General features: G+C 68.4%; 1 protein-coding gene across 3 annotated transcripts in view; it reads left to right on the top strand.

Annotated features, from left to right (window-relative positions):
- Positions 1 to 712: 712 nt before the first annotated feature.
- ARHGAP45 (Rho GTPase activating protein 45) overlaps positions 713 to 10,013 on the top strand; it is a 13,391-nt gene continuing 4,090 nt past the window's right edge. Inside the window, exons 1-20 of one of the 3 annotated variants that reach the window (XM_034996866.1) lie at positions 713 to 911; positions 1,843 to 2,173; positions 3,944 to 4,087; positions 4,311 to 4,395; positions 4,479 to 4,551; positions 5,028 to 5,094; positions 5,198 to 5,335; positions 5,412 to 5,476; positions 5,653 to 5,763; positions 5,855 to 5,935; positions 7,255 to 7,437; positions 7,609 to 7,746; positions 7,833 to 8,023; positions 8,113 to 8,234; positions 8,323 to 8,406; positions 8,567 to 8,671; positions 8,774 to 8,946; positions 9,232 to 9,420; positions 9,495 to 9,632; positions 9,728 to 9,954. In XM_034996866.1, the coding sequence (XP_034852757.1) occupies positions 822 to 911; positions 1,843 to 2,173; positions 3,944 to 4,087; positions 4,311 to 4,395; positions 4,479 to 4,551; positions 5,028 to 5,094; positions 5,198 to 5,335; positions 5,412 to 5,476; positions 5,653 to 5,763; positions 5,855 to 5,935; positions 7,255 to 7,437; positions 7,609 to 7,746; positions 7,833 to 8,023; positions 8,113 to 8,234; positions 8,323 to 8,406; positions 8,567 to 8,671; positions 8,774 to 8,946; positions 9,232 to 9,420; positions 9,495 to 9,632; positions 9,728 to 9,954 (2,735 nt within the window). In that variant the 5' untranslated portion in view covers positions 713 to 821. Of the gene's footprint in view, positions 912 to 982; positions 1,125 to 1,842; positions 2,174 to 3,943; positions 4,088 to 4,310; positions 4,396 to 4,478; positions 4,552 to 5,027; positions 5,095 to 5,197; positions 5,336 to 5,411; positions 5,477 to 5,652; positions 5,764 to 5,854; positions 5,936 to 7,254; positions 7,438 to 7,608; positions 7,747 to 7,832; positions 8,024 to 8,112; positions 8,235 to 8,322; positions 8,407 to 8,566; positions 8,672 to 8,773; positions 8,947 to 9,231; positions 9,421 to 9,494; positions 9,633 to 9,727; positions 9,955 to 10,013 lie in introns of those variants that run through there. The other 2 variants (XM_034996868.1, XM_034996865.1) reach the window with 2 other exon arrangements.

The following is a 10,013-nucleotide window of genomic DNA, read 5'->3' as shown; positions in this document are numbered from 1 at the left end:
AGAATCGGGGAGAAGGGGCTCTGACGAAGAGAGGAGGTGGTTGTGGGAGGAGAGGAGGAGGCAGGGGTCCCTATGCACCATGGAGGCCCCAGCTCTTGCTGGTGAGTGGTGGCCGAAGGCATGACTCCCACCGTGCCTCCCACAGTCCTGCTGCCTGGCGTGCCTGGTGGTCCGTGTGTGTGTCCCTGGACTGTGGGCACAGGGCTGGGGGGCGGTGGCCTGCCGTGCCCTGTGCCATCAGCTCACCAGAGGAAGGGGGATGGGGGGGTGGGGGAGGCTGGATAGCAGGTGTCCATGCCCAGGGTCTGAGAGAGCAACTCTGGCTTGTCCGTTCCACGGGCGAGCTTCCTGCCATCTGTGCACCTGTCCGGGTCCCTGCATGTCATCCTGCACTCGGCGGCATCTGGGTGCATCCGACTGAGGGTCTGCACCCCTGCCGTCTGCCGCCGTGTGCCCCCGCCATGTGCCGGGGAGCCAGGGCCAGCGCACGCGCAGAGCTCCTGAGAGCCGAGCTGGGGGTGGGACCCGGGACCCCACCTTCAAGCCCGCTGTGTGGAGGGGCAGGCTGAGGCCCGGGAGGGTGGGGGGCAGGTCTGTGTCACCAGTCCCCGGCACTGCCTCCCTCCGGAGGCCTTTTCCTGTGGGGGGGGGAGGGCCCGCCAATGAGGGCCGGGCCCGTCACGTGGGCCTGACAGCTGGGGAGGGGGTGGCCAGCAACAATGTGGGCCTGAGGCAGCCACTATCGAGAGCTGCAGGCTTGAGACCCCCAGCCTGCCAGACCCCAGCCCGCCTATCTCGGGCCACTGGCCCCAGGCCCCACCATGTTCTCCAGGAAGAAGCGGGAGCTCATGAAAACCCCTTCCATCTCGAAAAAGAACCGGGCGGGAAGCCCCAGCCCACAGCCCGCGGGGGTGAGTGAGCCTCTCTGTGGAGTGAGTGCGGGCGGGGACCTTGGAGAAACACCCAGGCGGCAGGGGCGTAGGGGTGTGCCGTGTGCTGGGGGCCCAGGACCCAGCGGCTCGATGCTGGGCCGGCGGCGGGGGGCTCACACAAGCTACAGCCCCTACCGGGCTGGACGGCATGGGCCACGCAGGACAGGCTGGGACCCTGACGTTCAGCTCACGGTAGGAGCCCTTGGGGCTGACCACCGCATCCCTCCCCGCCGACCAGGGCTGGCTTGTGGGGCTGAGGGAGGGGGTGGGAGGGTGCCAGGGTGGGGGCGGCCTTGGGTCTGGGACCACAGGGCGGTGGTCAGGGAATCTGGGGGCAGCGGTGCCGTCGGAGGTGAGAGCTATAGCTCGGCTACGTGGCCGAAGGTTTATAGGGCAGCAGGGCACGAAACAGGACCCTTGGGTGCAGGGCCTGGGGGCCATCTCTGGGGTCTGGAGGGCTACAAGGTTTGGGGCTATCTACAAGGCCTGGGGGTGTCTGTGGAGCTTGGGGGTCTACAGGACTCTTAGGGGTACGGGAATCGACAGAAGTGTCTTCACCAGGGAGTAGGGGTGTCTGCACAGCCTGGAGGGGGCCACAAGGGCTGAGGACCCCCTCTGGCCCTCCAGACTCCACCAGGAAGTGGGGTGCCCCTCCCCCGCACCCTCACAGGCCCCACCCCTGGCTGTGGTTTGGGCAGAGACCGTTGTTTGTGAAAGCTCTGGGGAAGAGGATGTTGGGTAACAGGTGTGGGCGGGGCAGGCACCAAATCTCGGCCCTCTGACCTCTGAACTTTGATCCCTGTGGGGTCAGGCCGAAGACCTTGCAGAGCCCCCACTTCATTTCTGGGGAAACTGAGGCCGTGCCTGGGCTGGAACACCGGGTCACCAGCTCGCCCCCCCACCCCCCCAGGAGCTGCCCAGGAAAGATGGGGCTGATACGGGGTCCCTTGGACCCAGCCTGGAGCCACCAAGTGCAGTCTCAAGTGCCAAGGCCACAGGCACCCTCAAACGGCCCACCAGCCTGAGCCGCCATGCCAGCGCGGCTGGCTTCCCGCTGTCCGGCGCCAGTTCCTGGACGCTGGGCCGGGGTCATCGCAGCCCGCTGAGCACAGCCAGCCCGGCCGAGCTCCCCATCGAGGGGCCCTGCCCCGACACCGTGGAGGACATCTCCCAGCTGCTGACTGACGTGGGCCGCTTTGCCAAGGCGCTTGAGAAGCTCAAGGAGTGTGTCCTGAGCGACGGTGAGAAGCGGCAGGGACACTGAGGCCTGGGTGGCAGGCAGAGCCGACGCAGAGATCTCAGAGCCTGCGGGCTCAAGGCAGGGTGGAGGGAGGGAAGCAGGCAGGCTCAGGAGGCGATGCATGGCAGCCAGGGCTCTGAGGGATGAGGAGCTCGGAGGCCAGGAGCAGAGAAAGGTGCTGAGGCGGAGGGAACATCACGTGTACAGGCTCAGAAACATAAAATGGAGATGCATTTGGGGGAACAAGTTTTGGGGCGTCACTGGTGTAGGAAGTGCGTGAAGCTGAAGGCATCAGAACAGTGGGCTGAGGGAGCCCAGCCGTTCTCCTGAGGGCCACGGGTAGCCATAGAGAATGGTAGAGCAGAGGCAGGGCACGCCGGAGCCCCGGGGCCCGGCTGGAGAGGGATCCAGGAGGGACAAGGGGCAGGACCGGCACGTGAGCCGCCGGCGTGAGTGGCCTGTTTGGGATGGCAGTTCCGTTTTCTCCTCCATGTGGCGCTGACAGCCCAGCTTCCTGCTGAGTTATTTTCATCTGCTTCCTGTTTGTCCCTGGCACCTCGTGCGCAGCCTGTGGCCGCTGCCCACTCCCCCCAGAAACCGCAGTGCCAGGACCATGCCTGGCGCTCTGACCTGCCCCCCCAGGCGCCTGCGCTACAGATCAGGAAACTGAGGCCCTTCGTGGGGCCCTGACCCCGGCTCTCCCGGCCAAAGGGGGGCCTGAGCTGGGGTTTGACCTCAGTCTCCCAGAGGCCTCTCCAGAGGCCTGGCCCCTGCTGGGCGGGAGGTGGGAGCCCCCCAGGGTTATCTGGTCCGGGCGGGGGGCCAGAGCGGCTTCCTGGGGAAACTGTCTAATCTCAGTTCCTTTCCGATCCCTGCACTTCCTTGGAGGCCAGGCCTGGGCGGGGCCGAGCCCGAGGGCGTCCTGTGGGAGGCTGGGACAAGGCAGGGGCACCCGTGTACCCGTGTACCCAGGGCCACCTGGAAGAGAGGATGTGGGTTAAGTCCTGCGCTTCCTCTGCTCGGCCTCCTCCCCTGAGCCTCAGGTGTCTCATTTGTGACATGGGGCCGTCATGGGGCCTGCAGGATAGCCGACTGTAGCTGGCGTTCTCGGCACTGTGACGGGGGCGAGAACAGTGAGCGCCAAGGTGGGGGACGGTGCAGGGCCCCCCCGCCCCGCTGGGAGCACCTGGGCTGCGCGGGGCAGGTGGGTGCAGAAGGAAGGTCCCGGGAAGGGGCGTGGCCCAGCCTGCCCCTGGATTGTGTGGGAGCCTGAGGTGCTGGGGCCGAGCTCTCCCGGTGCGGACCCTCAGCGGGGGTCCTCAGTGCTGAGACGGGACCCCGTCGTCTATCGGGGCACGGGGTCCGAGGGCGCACGGGTGTCAAGGCTGTCCTCCCAGCTGGCCGTCAGCCCCGCCCCCGCCCCGGGTCCCTCTCTGCAGTTGACAGAACCTTGAGCAGCCCTGAGAGGTTGTGGCAGGAAAGGGGCCTGGGGGGCTGCATGGAGGAGGAGGGCACCAGGACTGCAACTTGAAGGACAAGCAGGAGTTTGCTCTCCGGAAGGACGTGAAGAGTGTCCTGAGCCGAAGGGACTGCCTGAACCATGGTCCGGCCTTTGTGGACCTGGCCAGCCGCCCAGAGAGGCCGGTGCCTCCCCTGGGGTCCCACCTCTGCCTCAGTCTCCCCTCTGGGGTCAGGAGCTCAGAGGGGGAGGCAAGCAGGCTTTCCCTGGGGCCGGGGGCTTCCTCCCTGCTCACACCACTCTGCCCAGCAGACCTCCTCGAGGCCCGCCGGCCACTGGCCCACGAGTACCTGGGTGAGGCCCTTCGTATGATGCGTCAGATCATCTCCAAGTACCCGCTGCTGAACACCGTGGAGTCACTCACTGCTGCTGGCACCCTCATTGCCAAGATCAGAGGTCAGCCGGCCCCGGGCACGGCAGTCAGGGCCCCGGGGGCCCCGGGAGGGCTTCCTGGAGGAAGGGACGTCTGAAGCGTGTTTTGAAGGGTGCCTAGCAATTTGACAGACCCAACTGCTCTCGTGCTGCTCCTGGGCTAAGGGCTCCCTTCAGTTAGCTGCAGGCAGGGGTGGTCGCGTCCCGGCGTGGGCCAAGCACCCTCGTCCTTGTCTCTGCCCACCAGCCTTCCATTATGAGTGCAACAAAGAGTCTGACAAGCAGGAGTTTGAGAAGGCCCTGGAGACCATCGCTCTCTCCTTCAGTAACACGTGAGCACCGCGGGGCCTGCGGAGTGGGGCTGGGGGTGCGGGGCCCGCGTATCTCCTGATGCTGACCCTTCCCTGCCCTGCAGCGTGTCCGAGTTCCTCATGGGGGAGGTGGACAGCAGCACTCTCCTGTCAGTGCCCCCTGGGGACCCCAGCCAGGTGAGCAGGGAGCCCAGATGCTGCATGGGGCCAGGCTGGTGGGGGGGGCCCTCCTGTCTCCTCTGTCCAGGGTCGGGGTCGGGGTGGGGGGCCCTCCTGTCTCCTCCATCCGGGGTCGGGGTCAGGGGGGGGGGCCCTCCTGTCTCCCCCGTCCAGGGTCAGGGCCGGGGGGCCCTCCTGTCTCCCCCGTCCAGGGCCGGGGCCGGGGGGACCCTGCTGTCTCCCCCGTCCAGGGTCAGGGTGGGGGGCCCTCCGGTCTCCTCTGTCCAGGGTCGGGGTCGGGGTGGGGGGCCCTCCTGTCTCCTCTGGCGTCAGGGTCGGGGTGGGGGGCCCTCCTGTCTCCCCCATCCAGGGTCGGGGCCGGGGGGCCCTCCTGTCTCCCCCGTCCAGGGTGGGGGGGCCATGGCTGTCTCCTGCGTGGGGCATCGAACAGAGCCCAGCAGGGGGGCAGACGCACCTGTGTCTCTCCTGAGCAGACCATGGAGAACCTGTACGGACCGGGCAGCGAGGGCGCCGCCCCCAGCGCGGACGACTGTGATGCGGGTGAGCGTCCTCTGAGCGGCACGTGGGCAGGCGCTCGCGCGGTGGGCCGAGGGTGGGAGGGAGGTCTGGGGGCGCCGGGCTGGGTTAAGCGGGTGCCCCGCAGGCGGCCTGGCGCCCGAGGAGGTGGACATGCTGCTGCAGCGCTGTGAGGGGGGTGTGGACGCCGCACTGCAGTATGCCAAGAACATGGCCAAGTACATGAAGGACCTCATCGGCTACCTGGAGAAGCGGACTGCGCTGGGTAGGTGCGGCCGGGCGGGCTCTGGTGGGGCCAGCCCCCACGGCCCCGCGCTCACACGGCTCCCCGACCCCCGCAGAGATGGACTTTGCCAAAGGCGTGCAGAAGATCGTGTACAACTGCAGACAGAGCTTCATGCAGGAGGTGGGGTCCCCGGGCCTGGGCGTGCGTGTCAGCCCCGCCCGGCAGGGCCAAAGGGCCGGGCTCTCCCACCTGCACTGAGGATGCTGACGGCCGCGGAGGGAGCCGGGGAAGCTGGGACGGGGACAGGGAGGCCGTGTGGCCTCCCCGCCCCGTGACCGCCGCCCTCCCCCCCACAGCCGCACATGCCCCTCCTGTCCATCTACTCCCTGGCCCTGGAGCAGGACCTGGAGTATGGCCATGGCATGGTGCAGGGGGTGAGCACGCTGCAGACCCAGACCCTCATGCAGGTGCGCTGGCGGGTGGGTGGGCGGGCGGGCGGGCGGCGGGTGGGCTGTGGCTGTCCCAGGGCCTCGGCCTGCTCACGGCCTGTCCCCCCAGCCCCTGAACCTGAGGCGGCTGGAGCATGAGAAGCGCAGGAAGGAGATTAAGGAGTCATGGCACCGTGCCCAGAGGAAGCTGGTACGCCGGTGGGGGCGGGGGGGGCAGGAGGAACCGCACGGGGCTGGCCACGGTGCCTCCGCCTCAGATGGACGCCAGGCCCGTCACCCCCAGCTGTGCAGGCAGGAGTGGGGAGACGGGGCATGTCCCGTGGTCCAGAGCGGGTCGGGTTGGCGGGAGACAGGCTCTCCCAGGTCTGGGGCGTGCGTTTCTCTTTCCCACAGTTCCGTTTGAGACTTTCCCAAAGCTACTAGATCTTTGCTGTCTAGCTCTGCTAACAGGGCCTGCGGCTTCCAGGCCCAGCTCCCTCCAGCGCAGCCAGCAAACGCACCTCCCCCTGCGCCCCCCCAAAGGGTTCGCTCCTCTGCTCCCAGCCTTCTACACCCCCTTCCGCGAGCCGCGTGCTCATCCCGGTCTGTCGGCCGCTTGGCTCGTTGCACTAGACCCTGCTGGTGGACGTTCTGGTCATTGCTGGGCTGTTGGTGTCTGTGACCGCTTGGGCCCATCTGCCGGACGTGCGCCCCGAGCCGGCGGGCTGGGGGAGGGTGTGAGCCTGCGAGCCGATCCCGAGCTGCAGCTGCTTTCTTCCTCCAAACCCTCACTTCCTGTCCTTGGCTCACTTTGGATTGGACGAGGGCCTACTTCTTATTGATTTGCCAGAGCTCTTGATATATTAGAGAACTCAGCCCTGGCTGATGTGAGCTACAGACCCCCCGCCCCCCTGGCAACTGGTTTATTGTTTTGACTTTTGATTTTACCTGCGGCCTGCTTTTCTGGGCGGAAGCCTGTGAGCGTCAGCCGTTGTCTTTTCTCACATGGTTCCTGGGTCCTGTGTCACGCACTCGAGGCTGTGTTTAAATATTCTGCACGGCTTCTCCTGGTATTTGTACAAGCTCACTTATGTGTAAGCCTCTGACGGTGTAGGCTGCGAAGTGTGGCCCCCAGAATACCCACTGGGTTTCTGACCAAGCGCTCTTCCTGCCAACCCTGAGGGTGCCTGGCTTCCTGCCGGGGCGGCCTCACTGTTCTCCCCGTACGAGGGGAAGTGAGAGACGGAAGCGTGGCTGCCACTCTGGCGGGGGCGGGCGGGGGCCTGGGCGGGTCGCCGAGCTCGCGTCCCTGCTTCGGGGGCTGTAAGGATCCTCCCAGGGTCCCACTGCGGGCGTCCCTCCTGTTCTCCTGCCGTCAGCCCTGGGGCAGGGCCTTGGTCGCGCTGTGGGCTGTGGGCTGTGGGCACGTGTGGGCGGCTGAGGGGCGGCTGAGGGTCAGCGAGGGAGCCGGGGGACCGGGCCCAGCTGGACGATGGCTCTGGACCGGCGTCCTCACCCCCATGCCTGCAGCAAGAGGCGGAGTCCAACCTGCGCAAGGCCAAGCAGGGCTACTCGCAGCGCTGTGAGGACCACAGCAAGGCTCGCTTCCTGGCGGCCAAGGCCGAGGAGGAGCAGGCGGTCACTGGGCCCGGGGCCACCGCCTCCAAGACCCTGGACAAGCGGCGGCGCCTGGAGGAGGAGGCTAAGAACAAGGTGAGCGCGGCCGGGCAGGGGCAGTGGAGGGCAGATCCCAGCACCGGCAGAGGCGCATCCGCGGGCAGGCCCCCCGCCCCTGTCCGTGGCCCGGGCTCCCGCGGCGGGCCTGGCGGCGCCGGGGCCCGAACCCGGCTGAGGGCTCTGTGTGCCCCCCCGGCCCCCGGCTAGGCAGAGGAAGCCATGGCCACCTACCGGACCTGTGTGGCCGACGCCAAGACGCAGAAGCAGGAACTGGAGGACACCAAGGTGACGGTGCTGCGGCAGATCCAGGAGGTCATCCGGCAGAGCGACCAGACCATCAAGTCGGTGCGCGCCCGCGTCCCCGCGCCCCGGCCGGGCGGGGTCGGCTGCGCATCGCGTGGCTCACGCCGGCCCGCCCGCCCCGCCCGCAGGCCACCATCTCCTACTACCAGATGTTGCACATGCAGACGGCCTCGCTGCCGGTGCACTTCCAGATGCTCTGTGAGAGCAGCAAGCTCTACGACCCAGGGCAGCAGTATGCCTCCTACGTGGGCCAGCTGCAGCGGGACGAGGAGCCCGACGTGCGCTACGACTTTGAGCCCCACGTCTCCAGCAACGCCTGGTACGGCCCCTGCACGTGCCCGGGGCGCGGCCCCCCGACGGGGGGCTGGCCATGCTGATGCTTCCGTGACCCCCGTCCTGTCCCTCCAGGTCCCCGGTCATGCGCACCCGGAAGGGAAGCCTCGTCAGTGACGCCACGGGGGTAGAGGCCACGGGCAGCCCCGAGGAGGAAGGTGGGCCCAGCGAAGGCGCACTTGCCAAGGAGCGCAGGGGTGAGTGCGGGGCGGGGGTGCAGGGGTGTGGGTGGGCGTGGCCTCCCCGTGGCCCCTCGGCCCCCACCGGACACGCCTCCTTCTGCAGGTGGGCGTGGACACCAGGTGCACAAGTCGTGGCCCACGACCATGTCAGACTCGGACGGCAGCCTGGACCCCAGCCCTGGCTCAGGTGGAGGGACCCGTCAGCTTGGGCCTGGGGGCCGGGGGGGGACTCACTGTGCAGCCAGGGCTATGGAGGGCGTACCGGCCGTGAGCCAGCTCCGGGGAGGGTCCGGCTGACCCGTGGTCTGGCCCCGGGGCTTGGTGCCTGACAGCCGTCTCCTGCTCAGGGGACTTTAAGAAGCTGGAGAGGATGTCGTCCAGCGGCACCATGTCGTCCAGCGAGGAGCTGGTGGACCAGGAGGGCAGCGCAGGGGCGTCAGCCTTCGAGCAGGGTGAGGGGCCCTGAGCGGGACATCAAGGGGAGGGGTCTGGACTCGGCCAGGGGCCCGGCCCGGCCCGGCCCTGCTGAGGCTGACCGCCTGCCCCACCCCCAGCTGCCCTCAATGGCATGGCCCCCGAGCTGCCGGTGGCCGTGCCCAGCGGACCCTTCCGCAACGTGGGGCTGTCCAAGGCCGCCCGCACACATCGGCTGCGGAAGCTGCGCACACCAGCCAAGTGCAGGGAGTGCAACAGCTACGTCTACTTCCAGGGCGCTGAGTGCGAGGAGGTGAGCGGGGCTCAGATGGCCAGGCACGTGTGCTAGCAAGCTCCCTTCAGCTGGGAGCCAGGGGGAGCACGCGGAGACCCCGAGGGCCCTGCGGGGAGAGAGAGCGGGCAGAGGTCAGCACCGGTGCCAAGGCCTGGAGCGGGACCGGCCGGGCCATCGGAGGACCCAGGCTCCGGTGGCAGGCAGAGGCGCGGCACCCGTGGAGAGGGGAGGGTCAGGAGGGCTTCAGGGAGGAGGCGGCGGGGGCTGGGGGCTCACTCACTCGGCGCCCACCCGCCCGCACAGTGCTGCCTGGCCTGCCACAAGAAGTGCCTGGAGACACTGGCCATCCAGTGTGGCCACAAGAAACTCCAGGGCCGCCTGCAGCTCTTCGGCCAGGACTTCTCCCAGGCAGCCCGGAGCATGGCCGACGGCGTGCCCTTCATCATCAAGAAGTGCGTCTGCGAGATCGAGCAGCGGGCGCTGCACACCAAGGTGACCGCCCGGGGACGGCAGTGGGGCTTGTCCTGGGGGCGGGCGTGGGCCTGGGCTGACGGCGGCCCCCACAGGGCATCTACCGCGTCAACGGGGTGAAGACGCGCGTGGAGAAGTTGTGCCAGGCGTTCGAGAACGGCAAGGAGCTGGTGGAACTGTCACAGGCCTCGCCCCACGACATCAGCAACGTCCTCAAACTCTACCTGCGGCAGGTGGGGCGGGGGCCGGGGCTGAGCGCACGCCAGCCAGGGCAGGGGTGGGGCTGCCGGGCCGGGGCCACAGACCCCACCGACCTGTCACCCCGCAGCTGCCCGAACCTATCCTCTCCTTCCGCCTCTACCACGAGCTCGTGGGGCTGGCCAAGGACAACCTGAAGGCGGAGGCAGAGGCCAAGGCGGCGTCGCGGGGCCGGCCAGACGCTGCCGAGAGCGAGGCCGCGGCCATAGCCATGGCGGGCCGGCTGCGGGAGCTCCTGCAGGACCTGCCTCCCGAGAACCGGGCCACTCTGCAGTACTTGCTGCGGCACTTGCGCAGGTGAGGGCCCAGGCGGGCAGGGGCCGGGTGGGGGGCAGGGCCCGGGGCGGGCAGGGGCC

Source organism: Mirounga leonina, unplaced genomic scaffold, assembly GCF_011800145.1.
Source record: "Mirounga leonina isolate KUSES-001 unplaced genomic scaffold, KU_Mleo_1.0 Mir_94, whole genome shotgun sequence".
Classification (NCBI taxonomy): Eukaryota; Metazoa; Chordata; class Mammalia; order Carnivora; family Phocidae; genus Mirounga; species Mirounga leonina.
This window is presented reverse-complemented; position numbering and strand designations above follow the sequence as displayed.